Here is a 27,920-nt window from a genome sequence, read left to right as displayed (position 1 = left end):
ATGTAGATTAAAGAATAAAATAGAAACAAACAATCTTATTTTATTAAGCTGATTTAAAATTTTGTCACATTGCCTATGGTCTCTATTTGTCGTTATTATTGTTATCAAAAAGTTTTACACTATTACTTGACCCTTGACCAATCATTACTTAAACTTGATAACTAATCGGGTACTCAGTTGTATCCAAATATCTCGAGCACTTGTAATGTAAAATGACTTCCAAGAGCATTAATATTTTAGTAAAAGAGTATCTACATCGGGGTCACCTCAATGTTACTAAAGTACAACTTCGTAATTTTAGTGACAAAGGTATCAAGCAAACAAGCCTGTACAATGTGCATAAAAAGTATAATGGAAAATTGGTCGATTTCGCCGGGTTTTACTTACCAGTTCAATATGCAGACATGAGTGTATCGGCGTCTCATCTCTTCACGAGGAAAAGTGCTTCAATTTTTGATGTTTCGCACATGCTTCAGACGAACGTTCGAGGTAAGGACTGTATTTCATGGTTTGAGTCGATATGTCCCGTGGACTTAAAAGGAATGGCACCTGGAACTAGCTCTTTGACCGTGTTTCTAAATGAAAAAGGAGGAATAATTGATGATCTTATAGTCACAAAAGTAATGGATAACCAGCTTTATATCGTCTCCAATGCAGGACGGTTGGAAGTCGACAAACAGCACATGTTACAAACGTCGGAAATATACCGCAAAAAAGGTAAAGATGTCACTATCAAATTTTGGGATGTTACTGAAAGAGCTCTCATTGCAGTGCAGGGACCGATGGCGGCGTGTAATTTACAACCTCTGACGGACATTCCGTTGGCAGATTTGATGTTTATGAATTCAAGAATTGGTAAAGTAGCCGGTGTTGAAAGTCGTGTGACTCGCTGTGGCTACACGGGTGAGGATGGGTTCGAGATATCTATACCCGCGGATAAGGCGGAGAATGTAGTAGAGGCGTTATTACAATCCCCGGATGTAAAGCTAGCTGGTCTCGGAGCAAGGGACTCGCTCCGATTAGAAGCAGGATTATGCTTATATGGAAATGATATCGATGAGACTATTACCCCGGTAGAAGCCAGTTTGACATGGTTGATTGCAAAAACACGTAGAAATGAGAATAATTTCCCCGGCGCGGATATTATTTTGAGGCAAATAAAGGAGGGAGTTAGAAAAAGAAGAATAGGGGTAAGAATAGAGAGTGGAGCGCCAGCGCGGAAAGATGCCGTACTTAAGAGTGTACAAGGAGTTGACATAGGTAAGATTACAAGCGGCTGTCCAAGTCCGTCGCTAGGAGGAAATGTTGCTATGGGCTATGTTACCGAGGAATTTAAGAAAATTGGCACCGAATTACTTGTTAACATACGTGGAAAGGATGTAAAGAGTAAAGTTACAAAAATGCCGTTTGTGCCAGCAAAATATTATGTAAAAAAATAAAACATCAAAAAGTTAAGTTAAATAATAGTTTTATTTGCAATCATAAACACAATAAACTAAGTAGAATTTGTAATTAGTGTCGTCGACAATACAACTAGTTGAACTTTAAACTATAAAAAAGCGAGCTTATATACACACAACTCAAGTACTACTAATCAACATATTTCTCGTAAACTAACAATTGAGCAATAATAAATAAATTCGACATTATTGGGAACACTTATTAAATACGAATTTATATATGGACATGTAACAGTTATTGTGGAATTATTTGGAATGTTGAGATTATGTTTGAACTATTTTTAATACTGTTTTATATATACAAACTTTATCACAGGAATAATTGATTCTCAATAGTGAATATTTTATCAAAAATATAATAATTTGTCATTTAATTCCAATTTTAGTTAACCTTCAATATTAATAATTTGTACATGTAAATATGTTAAAAATTGTCACATCGCTTAATATTAAAGAATTAAAATTATTGTACCATTTTTTATTTAAATATATCATTATACTAATAACATAAGAAGGCACCAAAAATATTCAAAGTACTACAAGATTTATCGTTTTCATAACATCATCATTAAATTTTATAAAGGTTTTAATTAAAGTCACCATGTTCATTTGTATGTAAAATGGCAATAATACCTTTGCCAAAAATCTTTATGAAGTACACATTTCGATATGTAATGATTTATTGTATTATATTAACACTAGGTAAATGCAATTAGATGAAAATTCATTTCTAAAGTTTATAAATAAGTACTTCGTGGCCATTACAGTTGTATTAATCTTGTATTTAACATAGATACAAGACGGATAATGTTGTGTTGAATGAGCATTTGCACTTGGACGGATCTCAAAATTTTATGACTTCCATTTTATTTTGTTGGTAGTCCAAAGTAAATGCAAAAAATAGTTGAATTCAAATGATAATAAATAATACCTCCTTTGAATTAAATTGTTAAGTAAGTGTCAACTAAAATTACTAAGAATAATATATTTTTCAAATTTTCAGTTAATAAATTTTCAACAAATCTCGAAAACTTTAAAATATTTGTTTCAAGAAACTTGTATTGGTATAGTACTATTTACATTTTAGTTTTTGAATGAATATAACTAAGACAGATTAATAAATTCTAATAATCGTTGTTGAATGTGGTTACACAAGTTATTCCATTTGAGGCTATTCTATAACCTTTTCAGAAGCAGTTTTAATTTACAATCATTCGAATACTAGTTAATTCAATATGAATAATACTTTATAGATTTTCTATTAAATATTACAATAAATACTTTTAGTAGATGTCAGTGAAGATCAGGCGAATCTTTGAAGTTAGATTGTGCGAGGCGCGCAAAGTCTTCTGTCAATTCGTTTAATTTTTCTGTATACTGGAAAAGGGTTGTGATTATTTTAAATAATAATTGTATTAATAAGTTATCGTAAGCTAAAAATGTGGCTACGTTAATATAAACATAAGATAAAGTATATGGCTGATACCTTGTACATTCCAATGGAGGGAGAAGTAAAGATAAATACTGTGGGTTTACACATTCCAAACGATTTGTATGTGAGTATACTTATGTTTACTTCCAAAGTTCCAATAATAACTTCGCTAGTCAAAACGCTATTTTTTTCACGCATCAATAATTAATATTATTGTTGTGTTCCGGTTTTAAGGGGTCACAAGGAACATAACATCTTAGTTCTCATAGTTGGTGGTGCATTGACAATGTAAGGAACAGTTAATATTTCTTACATTCCCAATGTCTATGGCCTCCCATAGACATTGGGAATGTAAGAGTTGTAAGGTGAATGCTTACCATCAAGTGGCTTACCAGTCTGCCTACATTTATTTTATAATTTAAAAAAAGTTACGTCACACGACTGTTTAAAAAAAAAATGGAAAAGTTAGGGGATTTTGGTTTTTCGGATTTAAACAAAATTATATATGTACTTACATCAACCTGCACTTGCTGTTGTGACTGTGGTCTCTTTTCCTTGTGTTTCTTCTCCTCCAACACTCTACAGTTAACATAATAGTTTATCTGGTTTTGCAGTTTTACAAAAATCTTGCGGTATTCGTCTTGTATTCTGTTCATTTCGTTGTTTATATGGGTGTCTTTTTTTGCCATATAATCCTGAAATATAAGTAATTTTATGTTAGTAAAAATATATGTAAACATTCCACCATAATACTGTTCAAGTATATATAATAGGTCACAATGGTGTTCAAAATGACCAAAAGTTTTGAGTGAAAGACAGTCCATGAAGTTGTCTGAATTGCAACCAAAATCGGCTAGGAGACATCATCATCGGTGAAAATATATGCAAAAATCAAAACTAAATTGCTTGCTGTACTTTATTTTCAGTATCGTAATAAGCAAATACTTACTTTATACGTTAAAACAGTCCTCTTCGCGTTTTTGTACTTTTCCTGTAGAATTTGATAATCCGACTGTACTTTTGCATACTTTTCTTCGAGCTGCGACATGTTCGCTTGTAATTCTAGCAACTTTGTTGTCATTGTATGAAATTCTTTAGCATTTGAATTGCTTTTCTGTTTCCAATCTTCTTTCTCTTTCTTTATTAAATCTTCCAATGAGCCCAAGCGAGACAACCTGTCTTTATATTTTTCCGCTTTGTGCCGCCATTCGCCAACATCGTCTTTAGCCTTTTGACATTCATTTTGTAGTTCGTTATGCTCCTTTATCAGTATAGATATTTCATTTTCTTTCGATTCTAGTATCTGAGTTACTTTCGCTCGCTCAGACAAAATAAACTGCTTCAAAGTGTCTACTTCCGTCGCTTTCCGCTCTAATAAGTCTTTTAATTTTGTCACTGCTGTCATTTGTTCAGTCTCCATTTCTTTCAATCGTCTCGCGCAGTTCATTTCTATCGTTTTAATTTCCAATGTGAATTTCTCGGCTATCTGGTCGCGTATAGCTTTTTCTTTCATCATTAGTTCAGCCTAAAACATTGTAATGAATGATAAATTTGAAATACAAAATAACAATATTAGAACTAAAGTATTTATGTGATGATTGTATTTGAAACTATTTTCATAGTAGCAGATATAATATGTATGCACTACTGCCTTTTTTACACTATTCGCTATTTTGTGATATGTATGTATTCATATTGTTAAATTGCTAGAATTAGATCTGAGGATAACATTTTGTAACATGATAATGGTATGTTTTGTAAAACAATAATGTGCAATAAGTTACTGTTTCGTTCAGTGTATAAAAGTGTGTTAAACACTTTCTTTTTGTGAAAAATTGACATGAATAATGTCCGACTCAAGGTCAATTTTTGGCCGAAGCCGAAACTGGTCAATCGGCTGTCATGATAACCTCCGGCCGATTCGAAGGTTCAGGTTGGTCACTACATCAATTTCATTTCAAAAAGTATTTGATTTCGCTCATTACCTGATGGTCATGGTCGTCGTGACGGTCATCGTCACGATCGTGGTCGTTGTCGTCATCGTCGTGTCGTGTAGCTCGCGCGGGTGACGTCACGGGGCTCACTTCATCATTATCCGTGTTGGTAGCGACGGAACGCAGGTCACTAAGTTTTTTGTATCGCTCAACTATGTACTTCTGGAAGAACTGCGCCTTGCCTTTTAGCTCTTTCATCAGTGTTTCGTTACTCTCCTGCGCCGCTATTTAATATATTAATTTTGTATTCATTATTTGTTATATTTTTTAAGTTGGGAGTCCCTGGTCTGTCTGGCCAGTTTGATCATCACTATAGTCAAATAGTAATATTTTTTTAAATTGCTACATTCTGGCTCAAAGTTTAAGGACTAGTTAATAATTGGTAATGTGTGCATAATAATGCGCTTTTATAGTTATAATCATATTTGGGACAAAATGATTGATATGTAATCTTCAGCTAAACAGTGATTCACTTAATCACCTTATAAATTTCTGTGCTGAGTGCCAAGAGTGCCCATAAAAGGTTATATTAATATATGAATGTGGACGGGGGCCATGTATCAACAGGTGAAAAACAGTTTTAAAAACAAAAAATAAAATGTTTTAAATGAAAATTTAAATAGTCTTAAATGGAATTCATGTGAATTGAACTACATTAGTACCTAATTTTAAATTACGCTTGCTCAGTTGGTCTTCCAAGTTCCTGATATGTTTCAATTGTTTTTCGCATTGCGCACACGCTGCCATTTCTTTTCGCATGGCAGTTTTTTCATCTGAAATTTTTTTTAGATTTAACAATATAATAGAAAGACTTAGCTTTATAATAAAATAAGTATTTACATATATTAGATACCTTCAATAAACTTGTCAAGTTTATCGGTAAATTCTTTCTGTTTGTCCGTAAACTCTTTTTGTAACTCTGATATTCTTCTATTAGCTCTCTCTAACTCTTCTCTACAGTTTAACAGATCTGTTGTCAGTTTTTCAACTTGTCTTTTCTCGTTCTCTATTCGCTCGACATATTCTCTCTCCTGTGATTTGTATTGTTCTATTTCTCTCTGTGTTTTTGTATGTACGTCTTTCAGTTCTCTCGTAACTGCATCTCGTGCGCTGCACACCTTATTGATGTCAAAAATTGAAATAAAATAACATACACAAAAAAATATATAATTGGTTAAAATCAAATGAACATAGACATACTATGTTATTAATTTACAATCTATTTTACAAATTTGCTCTATTCACAACAATATTGTGGTTAAACTTTAACACGTAATTTTAAATAAATATAAATACTGTATAGATAATATACAATATATTTCGACGAACCTGTAGATATAACGTCTTCAATTCGCCATTTTCCTTAAGTGTGTCTTTTAGCTGTCCGTTATATCTCTCCAGCTCGCGCAGGAGATCGGCGTTCGCTTCCTGGACAAGTGAAGCTCGACTTCCCTTTTCGTTTTTAAGTTTTTCGTAATCCATTTCGAGCTCAGTGTACTTTAGTTCCAGCTTAGTTAATAAATAAACAATTTTGTTAGTCCTCTCTTTAGAAAATCTATATTCAAAGGTGAATAAATCATATGATCGAAATTGCTAATCTCAAGAACTATCAGCCTGATTTATAATTTTTTTTTTTCATTATGGCTTCTTTATTGAGAAAGGTTACTTAACTTACTTCAGGCTAACACCTTTATAAAAAACATCAAAACATGTCCAGCTATTTAGGAGGAGATACTTATAACATATAGATTTATATATAATCTAATGGTATATAATATATATTGTGGTATATGTAAATATTTACCGTTTTAATCTCGGCTCGTAGATCCTCCGCATCTTTCCTCATGTGTTCATTCTGCTGTTTGTATGTTTCAACTAATTCACTGTCCGAGTTAGTTCCCAGTAGTTCTAATTTATTCTGCAGCACGGCCAAACGGGAATTGAGTTGCATCTCTATACCTTTTTGTTCTTCTAATTTTGCTCGCAAGTCCGATTCTTGTTTTCTATGTTGTTCCAGTCGTTTTTCACTAAATAGAATTAAAAATATGGTTGATTCTAATGTACATAAATCGTGTATTATGTATAATATAATATAAATTATGTATAAAAGTTCCCTTATACAGAAACAATCTAATTTAAAAATATATAGTTTGGAAGAGTTTAATTATGATTTTATATATAAGAGAGAAATATAACATGACATTTTTTGGTTATTTATTAATAACATTAGAATAACTATCTACCGTTTTGCTAATTCTTCTTGCAAAGTCGACAACTTTTGCGCCTGTTGTTTATAGCGATTCAAGACTTCTTTAAGGTTTGCTAATTTCCCAGGAGATGGAGGATCAGCTGTAAAAATAATAACCTATTAGCACAAGCTACCATTTTCAATAAAATTGGCTATGTAATATACTTTAGTTATTAAATTACATCTTAAAAAAATTAACAAGTAATGGTGGTGGCTTTTCTAAAAGTGGATAAGCACGTTTTGAAGACATTTTATAAAGATTTCAAAATCGTCCGATCACATGTAGCCATAGCTTTACGATCGATGCGGCTCAATTGTAAATATTCTAGATATTGTTGTTCGCGTTATCTTATGTCAAGAGAAAAATTTAAGGATGTATTTAATTCGAGGCGTTAATTTCAGGTATGTGGTTCTCGCTTGGCTTCCGATTATATTGGCTGTGACTTCAATTCTTATGAAATAAATTTTACGTACTTTATACTCTGAAATATAGTTTATAACATGAATAAACAGGACGCATGGACCTTCACATTATTTTTAAATTAGTAAAATGTACATAATAATATAAAATTTTCTAATACAAACCAAAAAATAATTTTCTAATTCGATTCGTAAAGGAAGGTTTTGAGGTAAACAAAGATAAATGTCGTAGGACACCCAGTTGGAACAAAGTTGCTTTAGGTATTAGAATATGTATTAAATAAATTGACAACATTTGATAATAATTAAATGACAAAATTGTTATTAAAAATCCCATGTGAATTAAAACAAAGACAAAAAATAGTTTAAATAATATTATATAAAACCATAATGTAAGCAGCGAAAAATAACTTCGTTCCAATAATGCAGCCGAATTGATACGTTCTTCTTAGCATTTAAGTAATGTTAATAAATTACCTATGTTGTAATTATTATCAGGCAAAATTTCCGTCAATATTTGGTTAAGCGTCGTTTTCCAGTTCTCGTACTCCCTTTGGCTCGTCAATACTTTATTGCGACACATAACTAATTCCTGAGCGGTCACTTCTAATTTAGACTAAAAAATAAAACGTTAAAATTATTAGTGGAAAGTTTGTCGTACGACGTTCGCCCGCGGCTTTGTTCGCGTTTTAGGGATTGGTTGACAGGTTTTATTCACACAATATACTTTATAAATTCAAGCCTATGACTTATTCTGAAGTATAAGCTATATTATTGTAGTTTCATCAAAATCCATTCCGTAGTTTTTGCGTTAAAAAGTAACAAACAGTCATACTTTCATACATACATACTTTCGCCTTCTATAACATTAGTAAGTATAAAAATAGATGTGATTAGTTGGATTTAATTCAGCACCTTAATTACTCTGTTTATTTTTTTTTCAATATAAAATTATACATTATTGTTACCCCAAGTTCTTTAACTTGTTCCCTGGCTGCATTTCTTTCGGAGGTCAATTGTAATACTTTTTCCTTTAACCGGGTGGACTCCCCGCTGACCAGCCTGCTCTGTGCTGCTTCCAGCTCACTAGCCAACCTATTTATGGTTGCACCTTTTTCTATTAATATCTCTTCTTTCTCTCTATCACGTTCCATGCATCGTTTTTCAAGAAGTTTTACTTCATTATCCTGAAAATAAAAATATGTGTTTTGATTTTTAACGTGCATGAATTAGTTTTGTCTATTATGTTCAAATGATGTTGGCCAGACTTAAATGAGTCATAAACGGAATTCTGCATTTAAATGCAATACTTTGTTTTAATTTAGTAATTGTGAAGAATGGTGTTCAAGATTGTATTGAGAAATAAGTTAAGAATTGCTTGAAGGCCATCATTGTTATTATTTAATAAAATAATTTGAGGCTTATTTTGTCATATTTATATTACCTTAACAAACATTACTCTTAAAAATATAATATGCAAGGATTTAAAAGATGTTGTAAAAGCAAATTATTTTTATAATCAACATATTTATGAAGTATTGTTTTTTGAAATAAGGTTAATGATATAATCAATATGAGAAAAATCAATGAAAGTAATTATAAATTAATGAAGAGAAGAAAATGTAAAAACAATATATAAATGTTTGTATATTAACCTTTTCATCCAGTCGACTTTTAGCTTTCATCAAATCATTATGTAACCTATCCATTTCTTCACGATGTCTGAAATGAGAGAGGGAGATATTATATTTAAGCTTTAAAATAAAAGAATATGTTTTAATAGATTAAAATAAAAATGTACCTGTCTTGCTGCTCTCTAAACAAGGCATCAGTGTCGTGTGAGTGAGCCACCTGTAAATTCATTCATTAATGTATTCATTTTTAATGTCAAATTAATCGAAAAAGGAAAAAAAACAATCCTCTAGTTTCAGATATTATTAATTTATTTTATTATTTTAGTTTTTGGGATAACATAGATTCACAAAAGTCTATTAAAGAATATATACATTTTATTGTTGAATCACAATATAATCATTTTGGTAGTATTGTTATTCAAAAATATAAAATTGCACTAAATGAGCATTTAGGTACATACAAAATTTATAAAAGGTAAAAACATATTGTATTTGTTTTGAACAAAAAACCTAGTAATATTATCAGTATATAATAGGGATCTTATACGAATTTCTGTGGAGTAGGCCAGAGGACCGCACCTGCAACGTATGGAGCCGTTGCTGCGCGTCTCGCAGCGCACTGTCGGCGGCGCGCAGCTCCAGGCGCAGCTGCTCCTTGTCGTGCTCACCCTGCTGCATCTGCTCTCTCAGCACAATCATTTGTTGCTCCAGCTCCATCGACTTGTGCTTGCTAGATGCTGTGAGATATAGGCCATCAGTACCATACAATATCATGTTTGCCTTGTTTAGGGGGTGATTGTTTAAACATTAGTGGGTCTTCTCCTTTCGAATATCAAATCAATGATTACAGAAAAAGCTTAATCAACTTTCAATAAATACCAACTTAACAATGTCAATAGGTAGCCCTACCTACCTACGTATAGTATTAAATACTCATTGCAGAGCAGATTGATAACATGTGTGCAAATGCTATCTGTTCAGAGATGTGATATATCTTAATGTAGTTTTAATACTATATATATTTAAACTAATTCTGTATAATACACTATATATACAATATTTGTATAACACATAATGTAATAAGTTTTGTATGTAAGCTTGGTAATCAAAATAAATAAATATCTTATCTATAATCATTTTTGTTTTGCTCACCAAGCAAATGATGTGCTTCCTGCAATGAAGACTGTGCCTTATCTTTGTCATGGACGGCAGCCAACAATTTTGCTCGCAGAGTGTCTGTTTCTGTATCTAGTACCTCTATTTGTGTAGCATATTGCTCACATTCTTTAACACGCATCTGTAAGAATATTACAAACTTTTATACACTTTTCAAAAAAAACTTTAGAAATTGAAAATCGTTTCGTTTATATTGTTCTTTCAATAATATTATTTTTAATTTTTATTTATATTCAGTTACAAATAAAAATATGATAGATAAAATTACCTCATATAAAAATTTTAACTGTTCATTACTCATAAATTCTTGTCGGGCATCGTAGCTATTGATACCATTTAGATGACCTATAAATTACATTTAAAACAGATATTAGATATTTGCTTGTATTTATAACTTATCTTTTGCTAATCAGCTTTACCAATTTGATGAAACTTTACCCAAAGTTAGGAGGAATTAGTATATTAATAAAATAAAAAGCATTGTATTGGCAAAAAAGGAAATAAATAACTTTTAATTTTTTTAAAACAAAAGTTGATAAATATTCAAATCATACCTCTAACATCTTGATTAAAATAATGATTTTGGCCATCACCAGCTCCGTATGGGCTGTAAGAGCATTTCATAGCATCTTCATGACCTCTTAGGTGCTGTAAATTATTTTTTGGAGTCTCGTGGTAATGTTTTGGAGAATCTGAGCCATGCTGAGTTTCTTTTAAATGATTTAGTGACTCAACATATGTAGGCGGCAATCCCGTCCTGGCAGGGTGATGGACTGGTACACGAAGAAGAATTAAATAATTATTGTATACTGATATCATTGATTATTGACTTGTGATATTCAGAACTTCAATTAAATAGGTACTAATACTAAAATTTAATTTGGTAAGCATAAACATTTCATATTGGAATAAATCGAAAACGAAAAATTTGAACATACCATATTATCTCACTTACTTTGTTATTGTTATAGTTAGTGTATATAATAAAATAACAAAACCATACCACCATTTGCACGAGTTGCGTCCAATGTGTAATTGCCACTACTGTTTACAGAACTATTGTCATCGTCGACTTGAAGATCGTCAAAAGCATTGTCTAAATTCTGTTGAAGCTAAAATAGTAAACAAACTTTGTAAACAAACAAGTTAAAGAAACACTGTATGGAGTTGTCTTCGGAGTTACCTCTTCATTGCGACGTTTTTGGTCTTCTAGTTCTTCTTGTTCCTCGAGCCTATCTTGCGCGCTATTATTAATATGAATACTCGCGGCCCCTTGAAACAAACTCATACCTGGCCCTTCCATAATTGTAAAGACACAAAGAAACCTCAACCAACTTTATAAAATAATTTATGCCATTATTTAACTTTTTAAATTGATTTACACCACATCAAGTTAGTTTTTATTATATAATCTCAATTTGTTATGTTTGGTTTGTTTGGTTTTAATAACTTTTCTCACTTTTAGAAAGTGACGTTTAACTGTCTTTCGAATTTTTCCTAACGAAAACTATTAAGTTGCCAGCTGCAAGTTGAAATTACGTCAATTTATGTGCACAGAGTACATAGTCACTAGTATAATATAGGACAATTTTTTTTAAAATAAATATTATGTCGAGCCACCGAAGGTTCACATAATAATTTTTCATAATAAATACCAAATAAAATACCAAGATACAGTATAATGCAGTTACGTTCGAAATAATACATGACCATCAAACACCCCTTAAATATTAAATAATATATTAGTGATATGCAAATGCCAACATTTTGATTTATAATAAGCGTTCAAAACTTGGTGACTCTTATAATAAAAAATAATAGTCTCTCAGCTTACACAAAAATAATATATTTTTATTTTATAAAATTTGTAAATATGTATGTCATTTTTTTATATATGTAACTTTGTTTTGAGCGCGTCTTGTAGATAAGATAACAGACTGAAACGAGATGACTTGCTTCTAATTGCTGTATAAAATAGTGTATATACATTCAAGACTTATTTATTAGGCAGACGTAATTTGACTAATTACTACCAAGTCTAAAAACGTAGTACTGTAGTCGTTACATGAACAAGTGCTTATTTTTTTTTGAAAATGCTTTGCAAGCCAGTTACCCACGTTTTATTTGACATGGATGGATTATTACTGAGTCAGTATAAATTATCTATCTTGCAAGAAACGGATTTGTAATATATTTTTAATAAATCTCATCTTTTATATTTGGATTCATTTTTTAAATACAATAAATAATATTCTTTGGTCTAAGATTATATTATATTATTTATATTCGCATAAATGTCTAATTTTGTATAGAAATTCAGCTATTATGCGCATTACTACACTTTAATTACAGTTCATGTATAAATCCATTAAATTATATAACAGCATTTGAAGGTCTATAATTTACACAAATTGTGATCTAGTTAATATTCAATTAGGAGTATATCTATTTTAAGATTATGTAGCTGTAATAGTTTTGTTGTACTGTTGTAGTTTTCAATATTAAAATGTCTTATAATTAAAACGTCTAATTGGTAGCAAAACGTAATGAAATATAATAATATAGTTAATTGTTTGATTTTCGTAATGCATTTTAGATACTGAGAAATATTACATGATGGGATTTCAACAAGTAGCTTCTAGATATGGCAAAGAATTTACATTTGACTTGAAATGTAAAATAATGGGTAAACAGAGTCAGGAACTAGCGAGTTCTATTATTAATGAGCTTAACTTGCCGTTGACCGAAGAAGAATTTATTTTTGAAACGAGAAAGATTTTTGATAAATTATTTTTACAATCAAAAGTAATGCCGGGTAATATGCCATATGATTAATTTTATTTGTTTTGATGATTTACCGAATTAAAATACTTTAAAATCTTTATATGCTACCAGTCACTAGCAGTTTTAATTAGTAATTTATTACAGGCGTCGAGAAACTTCTGCTTCATTTACATAAACACAAGGTTCCAATGGGTCTTGCTACTAGTAGTAGTAAAGAAACATATGACTTGAAAGTCACTCATCATCATGAACTTTTTCAATTATTCCCATATAAAACTTGGGGATCGTCAGATCCCAATGTGAAAAGAGGAAAACCATATCCTGATATATTTCTTATAGCTGCTACCAAGTTTCCGGATGCACCGAGTCCAGACAAGGTTATTCTTTTCCCTTTGAATGTATTATGTGAATTATGTCGTAAAAATTACTTGCTTGTGTTTCTTTTAGTGCTTGGTTTTCGAAGATTCCTTAAATGGTGTAAAAGCTGCTGTTGCCGCTGGTATGCAAGTAGTGATGATACCAGACCCTCGTTTCGATCGCAGTCAAGCCCCCGAAGCGACACTTATACTAAGCTCAATGGAAGACTTCCGACCGGAAGTTTTTAGTTTGCCGCCATTTGATAACTAGAATTTTGTAATGTTATGGATATAATAATTGTCATATTTTTTTAAATAAAATTTATTTTCATCATGAGATAATTTAATAGCGAGAAAGTAATCTGGGATTATAAGCATTTTGTAATAAATAAATTACATAGTTAATTTATTTTAGGTAATAATTTAAGACTAGATTATTTATATATCTAGATAGAGTGTCGCACTACAAAAGAACTAAAACAAAATAATAATACATGTTCAAATATAAATGTTAAATATAAAATTCAAATATAAATGTTGAAAATAAAGCAATGGATGGAGATTTTAAGAACACAGCTCGCATTCTTTTTTCTAGCGATACCCTCGCACCGTTTAATGATATAACGTTAGAATCCTTGCAAGAAAAGCATCCTTTGCCAAATCCAACATCTGTACTTCCTGTTACGCCTATTCAGACAATTTTTACAGGTTAGAGACGAGGACACCTATGCCGCCATTATGTCATTCTCTAATGGGTCTGCTAGTGGCATTGATGGTGTCACTCCACAACATCTTAAAAATCTTGTGTACCTCAACCGGTGACGCTGGCAGAGCCCTATTGAGTGATATAACTAATCTTTGCAATTTTATGCTATCTGGTAAGGCGACTTCATCGTTTTTACTACATCTTTATGGTGCTTTTAATAAAAAAGGCGGAAGTATCCGTCCAATAGCAATTGCAATCAAAATCGCAAAAGCACATAGTTTCAAAAGGAAGCATGTAAGCACATAGTTTCCACCCTAAAAACCAAATATCAACCAATTCAACTCGGTTTTGGAAGCAGAGGTGGTTGTGTAGCAGCAGTACTACTCGTACCTTTCTAAAAGGAAACAAGGCCGCGGTGCATCTGAAAGTTGATGTAAATAATGCTTTTAACTTTTTAGATAGGACAACCTTGCTCAACGAAGTCTTCTCTGATCTGCCTGAAATTTATCCTTACGTTTGGCAATGTTATAGTTCAGCTTCAAAATTATTTTTTGGTGAAGATACAATTAATTCTAATGTAGGCGTTCCAGGCGAAATCCACTAGTTCCTGCTCTTTTTAGCTTAGGTATCCATAACTGCATTTCAAATTTAAAATCTAAATTAAATGTTGGGTACCTAAATGATGGAACTATAGGAGGTAAAGTAGATGACGTTATTGAAGATTTAATTAAAATTAAAGAACAATTTAATAAAGTTTTGTAAAAGTTTGATAAAGTTGATTTTTTCAAAATGTAATTTTTTTTTCACACACTATTTAACTCCCAAAGACATTAGTTTTGCAACGGATATATTTAATGAAATTGCACTTAGCATAAAAATTCTTCATAAAGGTACACTTTGCCTCCTTGGTGCACCACTGTTTGATGAAGGTATAGAGCCTATTCTTAGTGAAAAAAATATTTTCGGACAATATCGACAGATTAGACATTTTAAATTCTCATATAGCTTATATCATCTTAAAGCACTGCCTTTTTGTACATTTTACGCGCGAGCCCAATCTGGAAATATCCTAGCCTTACCAATCAAATCGATTTCATTTTTAAAAAAACTTTAGAAAAAATCCTAAATTTATCTCTTGATGAGTATTACCAATCTATTTGGGGGCATCGGCGTGAGTAAAATTTCAAGTGTTGCCGTTCCGGCCTTTCTTTCCTTTGTACATTGCATTTCAGGCCTTTGTTCAGAAATTTTAAAATCAAAATCCAATGCTACTGAGGCGATTGAAAGGTAAAGTAAAATATGAACTTTTTTTTTTATTCTGACTTTTATTTGTGCCAAGATGGCACAGATTATTTCGCCAATGTCACGTGGGATGGAGAAGACACGATGGAGATTAAACGGTACGGTCGAGATTACAGGCTTAATTCAATTTTGAAGGCATAATAGTAGTAGACTCTCTGTTAACCCATAACTTAAAACAACACAATAATAAATAATTAGATAAACATAAATTATTATTATGATAATATATAAGAACAATCACAAAAATATTTACAACTTAGTTTTATTACGCTCAATATATTTACATAAAAAATTACAAAGTGGACTGAACACAAACATTAACAAACATTCAACATTAATAGGGCGAGGGACTTTTGGAGGGAGAACGTCGTTTACGGGATGGAGGAGTTTGGGACAAGAAAACAGTATATGGGAAGGAACCTTCGTCTAGGCCACATTCACACAAAGAGTGGTCTCTGACTCTAATTTTACAAAGATGTATGGGAGTACATGCATGTCCGAGGCGTAGTCGGTAGATAGTTGTGGTGTTCCAACGATTAGCTTGCCTGTGAAGAGAAAACCAAGGTCGCCTTGGAATATCTGGTTGTAGAGATGCGTAGAATCTACCTTTAGATTTTGATGAAACTTTCCAAACAGAGTTCCAGGATTTATCCAGATGAGTTTTCGCTGGAGCACACAAGTCCTGAGTTGAATTTTTAAAGTGATCTACAGAGCCAGTTGTTATAGCAGCTCTAGCGAATGAGTCTGCGGCATCATTACCGGTTATACCAGAATGGCCTGGTATACCCCTTTTTGGTGACAGGAAAACAATGCCTCCCTGATCTTAAGGATGATAAAAAACTTTCGCCTCGACGACTCGAATCGACGAAACGGATTTTCCTTAATTGCCAACAGACAACTCAAAGAGTCCGTTAGAATTACTGTATGTCTAAGGTCATGGGAGTGGGCAAAAAGGATGGCTTCCACAATCGCAATCGCTTCACCGGAATAGATGGACGTTTCAGGAGGGGATTTAAATTGAAGGACAATTTTGAATTTGGGGATCCAACAGGCTGAGCCGACACAGCTTTCAGGGGATAGTTTAGAGGCATCAGTAAATATAGGTAAATGATTTGACCAATTTTGACGAAAAAATATTTGTAATTGGAGTTTGCATCAGGGGCCCCTTTAATAAGACCAAGATCTGTAATCATTGATGGATTAGAGTTCTAAATGGAGTGGAAAAAAGAGGATTTGAGTGGAACCTTAAGGTAGGATGTGGGAGTTTCGTAAATTTTAAAAAACTGTCTAATAAGGATGGACTTTTCGAGCGAACGCAGAGTTGGGACAATTCGCTTAAACGGGACCACAGGGGATGAGAGGATAACTATACGGATATATGAATAATATTTTACCGGTTTCAGATACGGTTACGGATACGAAATGATTTCGGATAATTTCGGTTACAGATAATAAATTATCTAGAAATTGTAAAAGAAAAAATAACAAGATATTAAATTGGCTTTATTATTTTGTATTAGGTATAATCACAAAAAACTAATAGTTTTAAAATACAATTAGCTACTCTCTTTAAGTATAACACTATGCAATTTTTTTTTTCATCGGTTTTGGATAGATTTTTATTACGGATATCTGATAGTTTCGGTTACGGAGCTCCATAACATCCCTGTTTACATACATAGATAGAAATAATATTGTTATGTTTTGGACCTGAACCGTTGCGAGCGTACGCAGAACAACTGACCAAAGTTTCAGAGCATTCGTATGAATAGTTTAGGAACTTATAGTGAACAAACATAAATATATATAATTTATATAGGCATTGACGTGTAATTTATGAAGAAATTATAGTATTCGATTATCTTGTCAAATGTAATGTCACTTTATTATGTACAATTCTTAAAGTTAATTAAAGCCAAGTTCTCTTATGGTTTTGTCATTTATGTATCAATTTAATTAACTTTAATATGTCGCAAGAGGATTCTGTCGATACTACACATTCATTTTCACAAGGCACAATGTCTCGCTATCTCCGACCTGACAGATTTGACATAGAACCGAATTCTAGCAATTCGGACTTAAAATGGACTCATTGGCGATTTACATTTACAAATTTTTTATCAGAAGAAATCTCCACTAATACTCCTGACTCTATGAAACTGATGTTGTTGGTAAATCATTTAGCTCCAACAATTTTTTCATATATTCGTGATTGTAAATTTTACGAAGATGCTATTAAATTACTTGATAGTATCTACATAAAACCTAGAAACGAAGTTCTAGCACGGCACATACTAATTACAAGAAAACAGCGACAGGAAGAAACAATTTGCGAATATTCACGAGCTTTGAAACTCTTGGCTCATGACTGTATCTTCCGAAATGTTACTGCCGAAGAACACGAACAACAAACGATTAGAGGAGCATTTATTGCAGGTATAAGTTCTCAGAAAATTCGAGAGCGTCTTTTAGAAAGTATTACAATTACTATGGATGAAGCTTTAAATCAAGCTATATCATTAGAAACGGCAGAAAAAAATTCAGAAATAATTGCTGGTAACACAAATTCTTCGCAACTAAATGCATTTTCTAATAATATAAATGATTTTAATCAAAATGTGGCTGTATCTACTACACAACGGAGACGCTGTTTCTTTTGCGGTGGCAACATACATCAAAGAATAAAATGTCCTGCTTTTAAAGTCACATGTCAACTGTGTTCTAAACAAGGCCATTTTGCTAAGGTTTGTCGAAGCGGTAATCAACAAACTGTAAATGTTCTTACTACAGACACATCCTTACATTATTCACATGAAAGTTTCTTAGCTGCATCGCCTAGTAGCTTACAAAATGCTACCGTACCTATTTTTATAAATAATATACGCGCTGATGCCTTGATAGATACAGGAAGCTCCGTCAGTTTTATCAACAAGAAATTAGTACAAATAATGAATTTAAAAATAAAACCTTGTAAACAGACAATTACTTTAGCATCGTTGACTCATGTATCCTTCGTAGAAGGAATGTGCCATGCTACAGTTAAGTTACAACATCATATTTATCAACAACGTCAACTTCTAATAGTTAACAATCTTTGTGCAGATATCATTATTGGCCATGACATACTAAAAGATCATTCGAAATTGGAATTTAAATTTGGAGGTAACAGAGAGCCTTTAAAAATATGTAACGTTATGAATGCATCTGTGCCACCAGTGTCTTTATTTACTAACTTAACATCTGATATTAAGCCTGTGGCGGTAAAATCTAGACGATATAGTAAAGAAGATAGCGATTTTATTAATACTGAAATTTCGAAGCTTTTAGCAGACGGAGTTATTGAACCCAGCGTTTCTCCTTGGCGTGCCCAAGTCCTTGTTGCTGGAGGAGGAATTCACAGAAAACGCTTGGTAGTAGACTATTCGCAAACTATTAACAGATTTACATTGTTAGATGCATACCCTTTACCAAATATAGAAAATGTAGTATCTGAAGTTGCAAAATATAATTATTTCAGTCAAATAGATTTAAAAAGTGCCTACCATCAAATCCCAATATTAGAAAAAGAAAAATTGTTTACTGCTTTTGAAGCTTCTGGCAATCTATATCAATTTACTAGAATACCGTTTGGAGTTACAAATGGAGTAGCAGCATTCCAGCGAGCTTTACATTTTATAATTAAAACAGAACATTTGAAAGGTACATTTTGTTATTTAGATGATGTTACAGTTTGTGGAATGGATAAAGGTGATCATGATCAAAACTTAAATTGTTTTATGGCTGCTGTGAAAAAGTATAATTTAACCTTAAATGAACAAAAATCTACATTTGGTGTCAATTCTATTAATCTGCTTGGATACAATATTAAAGATAATACTGTCAAGCCTGACTCTAATAGATTAAAACCATTATTAGACCTGCCACCCCCAACGAATAACAGTGAATTAAAACGAACACTTGGTTTATTCGCTCACTATGCAAAATGGATCAATAATTTTTCAAAAAAAAATAAAACCATTGATTGGCATTAAATCTTTTCCAATTGATGATACTGCAAAAACTTGCTTTGTATCATTAAAATCAGAAATACAAAAATCAACTTTAGCCGTTATTGATGATAATGATATTCTTACTGTTGAGACTGATGCATCAGAATTTGCGATTGCTGCGTCGCTATCTCAAAAGGGGCGACCTATAGCTTTTTTTTCTAGAACACTTTCAGATTCAGAGCAACGCCAATCTTCAATCGAAAAAGAAGCATGCGCTATTGTAGAGAGTCTTCGCAAATGGCGTCATTATTTAATTGGTAAACATTTTTTACTTTTAACAGATCAACGCTCTGTTGCATTTATGTTTAACCAAAATCATTTCAGTAAAATAAAAAATGAGAAGCTTGAACGATGGCGTCTCGAATTATCTTGTTTTAAATATGACATAATTTATCGTCCGGGTAAAGAAAACACAGTTGCTGATGCTTTATCAAGAGTGTGTGCTCATATGAATGTCGATAAATTACGTGAACTGCATAATTCCCTCTGTCACCCCGGCATTGTAAGAATGATGCATTGGGTTCGCATGAAAAACTTACCGTATTCGGTGAATGATATAAAATCTCTTATACAGTCTTGCCAAATATGTGCAGAAATTAAACCTCGGTTTATGAAATCTAAAGGTCAATTAATAAAAGCAACAGCACCTTTTGAGCGATTAAACATTGACTTTAAAGGACCTTTACCATCGAATACTCCAAATAAGTATTTATTAACAATAATCGACGAATTCAGTAGATTTCCTTTTGCATATGCCTGTAAGGAAATAACAACTGCAACTGTTATAAGATGTTTAAAAGATTTATTTTACACTTTTGGAACACCGCTTTATATTCATAGTGATAGAGGATCTGCTTTTATTTCTAAAGAGTTTACAGAATTTCTAAGTTCCTTGGGGATTGCATGTAGCAGAACAACGCCTTATAATCCACGTGGAAATGGTCAAGTCGAGCGTCTCAATGGTACTTTGTGGAAAACATTACAACTTGCTCTTCGCACAAGAGAAATGCCAATTGAAAGCTGGGAGCAATTTCTACCAATGTCCTTACATGCAATTCGTTCACTTCTTTGTATACCAATTAATACAACTCCACACGAACGACTGTTTAATCATCCTCGTAGATCACCTCATGGAGAATCGTTACCCTCTTGGTTAATTCCTGGACCTGTGCTAATGAAAAAAAATATACGCAATAAAAACGATCCATATGTTGAAGAAGTTGAACTATTACAAAGTAACCCCTATTACTCTTTTGTGAAACATAAAAATGGGCGGGAATCAACAGTTTCAAATCGGAACTTAGCTCCACTCCCCACTCCAATAGAACAATACATAGATCAAAATTTAGAAGAACAATTAAATAATTCGACTACAAAAAGACAGCAAGAACAAGAAGATATCGTAGATGTTTTTTATGACTCAGAAGACCGAAATATAAATGCGGAGCATATTGATGTTCAGGAGATGCAATCTGTGACGCCGAGTACGTCTGAGGATCAACATCTTAGGAGATCCGAAAGGACAAGACGAACTCCATATTATTTAAAAGATTATAGCTGCGTGTTAGAAAATGTTAGAGGGGGTGAATGACGTGTAATTTATGAAGAAATTATAGTATTCGATTATCTTGTCAAATGTAATGTCACTTTATTATGTACAATTCTTAAAGTTAATTAAAGCCAAGTTCTCTTATGGTTTTGTCATTTATGTATCAGGCATAATCACAGCAAACGCTACTAATAACATTAAAATACAATTACTAGCACTTTATACTGCTAATTTGGCAAACTATGTCGGTAACACATGTTCTTTTCCGGATAAGCTAATTTCTGATATTATCCGCAAAGATACACACAGCTTGCTATGCATGCTGAGCGACCATGACCACGACCGTTCCAGATTCTTGAAAACTTTCCTTTTATAATATTGTTTTTTTCAGAAACTTGATCAGCTTACAGCATTGTAGGTTGAAAAGTAGAATGAAAAACTACGAATACACATTATTTCGACTTGGAAATCTATATATAATGTAGTGTAGAAGATGGAAGAAGAGTGGGGAAAACATATAAAAAGCAGCGCCAGCACCCGGATCGATCTCTTTGCTGTTCGGCTGTTATCGAGTCAACATCTCGGCAACGTCATTCTGTTTGTTGGTTTTTCGTTAGATTGTTCCGTAATTGTCGTAATAGTTTCAGAGGTCTTACATTTTTAGTTTTTGTTTAATTTAATTTTGGTTTGTTAAATTTAATTGTTTTCAAAGTAGATTCGTTTTGTAAATTGTTTCCTTGAGGGTAGTAATAAATTTGTATTTAAAAAAAATAACTTCTGGTTTTATTTCTAAGAGTAGTTTAAAATCTGGTTCAACTCTTGTAGCAAACAGACATAGAAACACGTAGTTCATTGAAATCAATAAAAAAAACGTGTGTATGAAATAAATAATGCATCATTCATTAACATTTATTTCAGCGACTAGACATATTTTGAGGTGATAAAAATACTATTAAATATTTTTGCGCATTTGCAATATAACTTTTGAACATGGTGATATTCTGTGGGTATTATGAAAACACACATATTAAATATACAATATCTTTTTAAAATTCTATAGATTTATAATAAGTATTAATCATATCATCTGTTATAATACTACATATTAAAAAGATATTAACAACTGTACATATTAAAAACAAAAAGAAATTAACATCTTGTTATTAGTAAGTTATTATAGAAAATTGCTCATATACCTATTAATAAAAATATTTTATTTATTTGCATACATAATACACTAAAATTAAGGTAATCTGAAATCTGGCTGAGATTTTTTGTTTTAAGTACATAATTATTATAAAAGAAAATGTCTATGTTCAATACAGAAATAAAGGAATAAATCAAGTACTTGTCAACATTATACTTGAAGTCAATGCTCCCATCAGGGATACCTTGCAGGTCCAGAGTCAGTGTTAGGATAAGGTTCCAGATGATTACTACAGTTAACCAGTCACTAACCATTTAATGTTTCTTGGATTCAGACACACCGCATACTCCTCGACGACCTTCGTGGTCGAGTAGTGTGTACACCGGTTTTCATGGGTACGCCACTCCGAGGTCCCGGGTTCGATTCCCGGCCGAGTCGATGTAGGAAAAGTTCATTAGTTTTCTATGTTGTCTTGGGTCTGGGTGTTTGTGGTAACGTCGTTACTTCTGATTTTCCATAACACAAGAGCTTTAGCTATTTACATTGGGATCAGAGTAATGTATGTGATGTTGTCCAATATTTATATTTATCTATTTATATTTATTATACTATGAGTTCAGCCTGAAATTATGCATGGTTATTGTATACAGCATCACAACACAATTGTATATGTTTCACTATATAGTCAAAATATACAGTCCTGTACAGTTACTACAAGTATATTTACATGTACATACATTTCATTGCTATACCACTTGCTTTTTTAAAGCTATTTATTTCTTGTACTATTTACAATTTGTTATAAATGTTATTTAAGCAAACAACAATATACTACTTTCAAATAGGGTTGCTGAGGATTCCTCTTCCGATTCTTCATAATGCGGAAGTTCCGCAATATTTTGGGTTCCTCAACCGCTACCGCATCCTCATAAATAAAAATTAAAAATCCTCTTCCGCTATCGCTTCCTCAAAATTTAAGAGCAATTTATGAGGAATTTCACTAACCCAGCAGTGGGAAATTTACAGGTTGCTAATGAACCAAATAGTGACAATGAAAATGAAAGTTTACCAATAGAAGATAGATGCATGGTACTAAAGTTACTATTAAATAACTACATTAAAGAAAAACATATTAATAAGCATGAAGACAGTCTTCTATGGTGGAAAAATAATCCAAAATATTCAGAGCTTTACGGAGCTGTACGGCAATACCTATCTTCTCCTCCATCAAGTATGACCAGCAAACGACTTTTTAGCAATGCTGGATTAGTATATGAGGTAAGAAACCGGTTGTCAGTGGAAACAGTGTCCAAATTATTTTTTATAAAAATGAACCTCCCTATAATTAAGTTTGATTATTAGTATTCAATTCCTTTATTTTGATTAATAACATTCGACTTAAGTAATTAATAAATAATAAAGACTGCATTCTTATTATATACTATATATCATTTGAATTCCTAAAAAAATTTGTATCATTTACTCATATTTTTTGTGTGCTTGTGTTATGTATGTTACTAAACTCCTCCATAACTGCTGGATCGATTTTGATGATTCTTTATTGTGTGTTTTGAGAATAGTTTAATTATTTTTTGTGTATGTATGTACCTAGTTATGTACAGACAGGACAATGGCTTTTCGGTTGGGTCCACTAGTATTTATAATTTCCTATCATCCTCTTCCTAATCCGCTTTCTCTACCGCTTCCTCATCTGCATCCTCTGTCTCCAAAAATATCCTCATCCTCATCCTCATCCGCATCCTATAAATTTGTGTGTGACAATTCCTCTTCCTCCTCCTCTTCCTCAACAACCCTACTTTCAAAGACTGCATTTTTTTAGTGTACAGTTAAATAACAAAATATAGAAATTGTAGATACAAAAAATACTTACAGGTAATTATTACCATTTGATTATTTTAATCATAGCTTGGAAGACCAAAAAGTTCTGGTTTAAATTCTTCTAAAGAGTTCAGGACTAATGTAGCATTCCTAAGTTGCTCTTTATCAATGCGTGGGTCTGGCACAGCAACAACTTGCATGTTAGCTGCACATGCTGCTTTTACACCATTTACAGCATCTTCAAATACTAAGCACTAAAAATTTTAAATGCTATGAAAATTATATATTTATTTTATATATTTCTATTAATTTCATAAAAACTTACATTCTCAGGTTTTGGTTTGTCTGGAAATCGAGAAGCACAGACAAGAAATATTATCGGATCAGGTTTGCCTTTAGTCACTTCGGGATCTGAGGAACCCATTGTAAGATGATGGAAATGCTTTAAAAATGATTTGTGATTCTGCATCTTCATTTCAATACTATTTTCACTTGAACTTGTAGCCAATGCAATTGGGACTCCTTTACTGTGCAAATGGTCAACTAGTTTCTGTGCCCCTTAACATAATATTTTGATAAGTATATATAGAATATTTATTACATTTTTATCATAAATTATTCAATAAATTAGATAGATTAGTTTTATTTTAATTTTCAAGTATTAATTTTCTGGGTAGAATGAAAACGACGGCCAATAGGCCCGTATTTATATTTTAAAAGTGATTGAGAGTACAATTTAATAGAAACTTTAAAATACCTGGCATTAATTGTACATTGACAAATATTTTTTCATACACTTTTTGGCATTCGTCCATAAACTCATCCCTCGTCAGTGGCAGGTTTAAAGTTTCAATAATTTTATCAGCACATTCATAACCTTGAAAACCTAATAAAGTTGATTTAATTTCCCAAGTAAAGGTTTTTCCATACTTAGCGCATACGGTTTCAAAAGCCTCTGTATAAAGTTTTTCTGAATCTGTAAAATAAATGAAAATAGTAAGCAAATAATATAGAAAATGATACTGGTAATATATATTATTTTGCCATACCTATGAGAAGGCCATCTAAATCGAAAAGAACGTGGGTAACTTTTTTATATTGCATGATAAATTTATTTCACACGTCATTGATACATAAAACTAAATGTTAATAAAATATGTCCCTTGACTTGTATTTTCTACTCAATTTTAAAACTATGTACACAAATAAAGTAACAGACAACACATATTATACCAGTGTTACCAACTCGAACTTTGCTGTGGGGAGTGGAGGCATAATTTCAAAAGTTGATAGTATTTATCAATCCTATATTTTTTAAGCTTTCAAAAGACTCCATAGTAGGTATGTGTTATTCCAATATAGTTTTTTTATTTGAAAAGGAGGGAACTAATAAAAAGCTAAGTTACTGATATATATAATACGGTAATATTTAAAATAGGAAATGAAAAATAAAAAACGTATCATATCATACCATTATTATACATTAATTTTTCCTTTTAATAATTATATTTCACAAATCAATTCAATCGAACTGAAGCATTTTTGTGGCATCTTTGGTACAATAATTTATAGGTTAACCTTCCATCAAATGCGCCTGATCCTGAAGTATTTTTAGCGCACCAAATAGCACTTTATTAAATTGAATTTAAATATAAAACATAATTTTTCTGCGTTGACTATAATGTACGAAAACTGTCATTCACTGTTTAAATAAAACTAACTAACGTTTATAGTGATTGTATACTCTTTGCTGTCTATGATCACATACAATTTATTGTTGCTGACCATTATAACATGTAAAAAGTAAATAAAATGTATTGCGTAGGTTGTACAGTAACGCCCCCTGGGTTTATTATCTACAACATTTAATGTAAGAAAGAAAGGGTAAATAGAAAATATCATATAAACAAGTTAAGTTGTTATAAATTTTACAAAAATATATTAAAAGTTGGTGTTTTTTTGAAATGACTAAGTGTTTGAGATCGAATCACGTAATTAAAGATTTCAACGAAAGACTATAGAAATCAACTCGACTCGATTAGAATATCTTGTTATTTGAACTCATTTGTTTAGTGTCTATAGCTTACAATTGAAGAAGAAGTAAAGATGAACAAACCTGAGACTTACACATTTCATGATTTGCCTATAGCTCTACTACATATTTTACGCACTGGTGTTTGATCTTTATTTATGATACAACACTATTCCACTTGACTATCTTCTTGTCAACCTTCGAAATTGCTATCGTAATTTCAGTATTCAACACGCCATATTTTCAAGAATTCATAATAAATTTCATGTTTTATAATCATTTCATATTAATTATATGTCAAAGTTTTTGTGTCGTTATTACTCTTATAATTGGAATAGAACCATTAACCTTTATTAATTATATTATATATAAATTTTGTATCAGATTTGATCCTTTAAACAAAATCCAAATGTTTAAGCCAGATTGGATGTGAAGTTTTCTCACTTTATGCATGTTAACAAAATATTTATTCTTAATTTATTTTATCAATTATTAGAATAAATTTGAAATATTTAGTGTTGTGTTCCGATTTAAAGGATCAGTGAGCCAGTTTAACTACAGACACAAGGAACATAACACCTTAGTTCCAAAGGTTGATGACGCATGGGCGATGTAAGGATTGGTTGATATTTCTTACAGCGCCAATTTCAATGGGCGGTGGTGACCACTTACAATCAGGGGGCTTGTTTTCCCGTTCACCTTACTAGATCATAAAAAATAAGGACAATATTAATTTAATTATACCATTTTACCCTGAGATCCAACCCACAAATGATTCGCCTAGAAATTCGTGCATCATTCATGTTTACAATTTATTTCTTCATCGTTAATTTAAGGATTTTCATATTTCGGTATAAGGGTGCGCAAAGCTTTAAGTTAACCTAGACTACTTTTTCAATATTTAATTTATTTCAGCAAAAGGGGTGGAAATGTGTTAAAGTAACTTGCCGTGGAACAATTTAATACCTTTTACTACTATAAAATAATACGGAAACCACATGTCTAACGTTAGACGAGACGATGTTGTTTTTTTAGAGTTTTCCTTCTCTACCAGAACATTCGTGCCTTCAATTGGCATATAAGCATTTCTTAAAATCAACTTTAGTTAAAAAGTTTTAAGAGAGGCACAGTTACGAAATATAAACCATTACACATTAGCTTTATAATAAAGTCAACAAAATAATACTTAGTATCATGATAATGTGCTGATTTTCTTCACAAACTAACTTACTATGAGTTAGTAAGTCAGTAAGGAAACTCTTCACATTGATTTTAATAACTTTTACACACAAGAATCAATTAAAAAATAATCATACAAAACGCCTACTGGAAAAATGATGTAGGAAATATCTTGGAATACTGAGGTTATTGACATGTTTATAAATTTGATTATCGTTTCATTTTGCGCCCGTTATTAGCAGAAGTTTTTTTGCATATTAATAAAATCTGCTGTCAAGCCACCGAAACCGGGAACCAAATAGTTGGTAACATAGTATAGTTTCTTGTATTATGCCCAAATTTGAATGTATAAATTTTCTAAACTTTTGGAAGCGCAGCAACTAGACTTGCTTGATTCAAAACAGCCTAGATGAAAGGAAAAGTCATTGATATTCGTATACTATTCAGATTTTGATGACTTTTAGAAGTTTCCAACTAATATATTTATTTAAATTACATAGCCGTCAACAAACATATATTTAGTAGGTTAAATATAAATTAATTTTCTACTCGATAAATAACTTAGCATCGCATTCATCGGCATTTAGGCCATTAATTTTTACCTGCGAGTTAA

General features: G+C 31.8%; 5 protein-coding genes across 6 annotated transcripts in view; 3 read left to right on the top strand and 2 right to left on the bottom strand.

Annotated features, from left to right (window-relative positions):
• LOC113401560 (pseudouridine-5'-phosphatase-like) overlaps positions 1-13,872 on the top strand; it is a 159,434-nt gene extending 145,562 nt beyond the window's left edge. Inside the window, exons 2-5 of one of the 2 annotated variants that reach the window (XM_064217965.1) lie at positions 12,376-12,512; positions 12,961-13,179; positions 13,293-13,525; positions 13,596-13,872. In XM_064217965.1, the coding sequence (XP_064074035.1) occupies positions 12,458-12,512; positions 12,961-13,179; positions 13,293-13,525; positions 13,596-13,775 (687 nt within the window). In that variant the 5' untranslated portion in view covers positions 12,376-12,457 and the 3' untranslated portion in view covers positions 13,776-13,872. Of the gene's footprint in view, positions 1-12,313; positions 12,513-12,960; positions 13,180-13,292; positions 13,526-13,595 lie in introns of those variants that run through there. The other variant, XM_026641514.2, reaches the window with a different exon arrangement.
• Positions 32-1,927, top strand: LOC113401557 (aminomethyltransferase, mitochondrial). The gene has a single exon (XM_026641510.2). The coding sequence runs from the start codon at positions 213-215 to the stop codon at positions 1,437-1,439; it is 1,227 nt and encodes a 408-aa protein (XP_026497295.2). The 5' UTR covers positions 32-212; the 3' UTR covers positions 1,440-1,927.
• LOC113401552 (centrosomal protein of 152 kDa-like) lies at positions 1,452-11,891 on the bottom strand. Its single transcript, XM_026641504.2, has 19 exons — positions 11,548-11,891; positions 11,368-11,476; positions 10,919-11,137; positions 10,633-10,709; positions 10,341-10,485; positions 9,768-9,925; positions 9,356-9,405; positions 9,210-9,276; positions 8,523-8,741; positions 8,032-8,170; positions 7,130-7,235; positions 6,691-6,913; positions 6,216-6,395; positions 5,740-6,004; positions 5,549-5,659; positions 4,878-5,110; positions 3,842-4,417; positions 3,408-3,587; positions 1,452-2,837 (listed from the first exon to the last, which is right to left on the bottom strand). The coding sequence occupies exons 1-19, from the start codon at positions 11,665-11,667 to the stop codon at positions 2,754-2,756; spliced, it is 3,261 nt and encodes a 1,086-aa protein (XP_026497289.2). The 5' UTR covers positions 11,668-11,891; the 3' UTR covers positions 1,452-2,753.
• Positions 13,873-17,479: 3,607 nt separating the features above from the next.
• LOC135193879 (uncharacterized) lies at positions 17,480-21,152 on the top strand. Its single transcript, XM_064218137.1, has 2 exons — positions 17,480-19,451; positions 19,597-21,152. The coding sequence occupies exons 1-2, from the start codon at positions 17,480-17,482 to the stop codon at positions 21,150-21,152; spliced, it is 3,528 nt and encodes a 1,175-aa protein (XP_064074207.1).
• A 3,000-nt stretch (positions 21,153-24,152) lies between these two features.
• Positions 24,153-25,318, bottom strand: LOC113401561 (pseudouridine-5'-phosphatase-like). The gene is made up of 4 exons (XM_026641515.2): positions 25,146-25,318; positions 24,854-25,072; positions 24,422-24,654; positions 24,153-24,350 (listed from the first exon to the last, which is right to left on the bottom strand). The coding sequence occupies exons 1-4, from the start codon at positions 25,198-25,200 to the stop codon at positions 24,174-24,176; spliced, it is 684 nt and encodes a 227-aa protein (XP_026497300.1). The 5' UTR covers positions 25,201-25,318; the 3' UTR covers positions 24,153-24,173.
• Between the last annotated feature and the right edge of the window lie 2,602 nt (positions 25,319-27,920).

This window comes from Vanessa tameamea, chromosome 20 (assembly GCF_037043105.1).
Source record: "Vanessa tameamea isolate UH-Manoa-2023 chromosome 20, ilVanTame1 primary haplotype, whole genome shotgun sequence".
Taxonomy (NCBI): Eukaryota; Metazoa; Arthropoda; class Insecta; order Lepidoptera; family Nymphalidae; genus Vanessa; species Vanessa tameamea.
This window is presented reverse-complemented; position numbering and strand designations above follow the sequence as displayed.

Coding starts and splice junctions, on each gene's coding strand:
- LOC113401557 (XM_026641510.2), top strand. CDS start 213: ATGACTTCCAAGAGCATTAATATTTTAGTAAAAGAGTATCTACATCGG.
- LOC113401552 (XM_026641504.2), bottom strand. CDS start 11,667: ATGGAAGGGCCAGGTATGAGTTTGTTTCAAGGGGCCGCGAGTATTCAT. Junction 9,277..9,355: donor TTTAGAGAGCAGCAAGACAG/GTACATTTTTAT, acceptor CTCTCATTTCAG/ACATCGTGAAGAAATGGATA. Junction 6,005..6,215: donor TGAAGACGTTATATCTACAG/GTTCGTCGAAAT, acceptor GACATCAATAAG/GTGTGCAGCGCACGAGATGC.
- LOC135193879 (XM_064218137.1), top strand. CDS start 17,480: ATGTCGCAAGAGGATTCTGTCGATACTACACATTCATTTTCACAAGGC. Junction 19,452..19,596: donor GCCACCCCCAACGAATAACA/GTGAATTAAAAC, acceptor CATTAAAATCAG/AAATACAAAAATCAACTTTA.
- LOC113401561 (XM_026641515.2), bottom strand. CDS start 25,200: ATGCAATATAAAAAAGTTACCCACGTTCTTTTCGATTTAGATGGCCTT. Junction 24,655..24,853: donor CAATGTACAATTAATGCCAG/GTATTTTAAAGT, acceptor TATTATGTTAAG/GGGCACAGAAACTAGTTGAC. Junction 24,351..24,421: donor ACAAACCAAAACCTGAGAAT/GTAAGTTTTTAT, acceptor TAAAATTTTTAG/TGCTTAGTATTTGAAGATGC.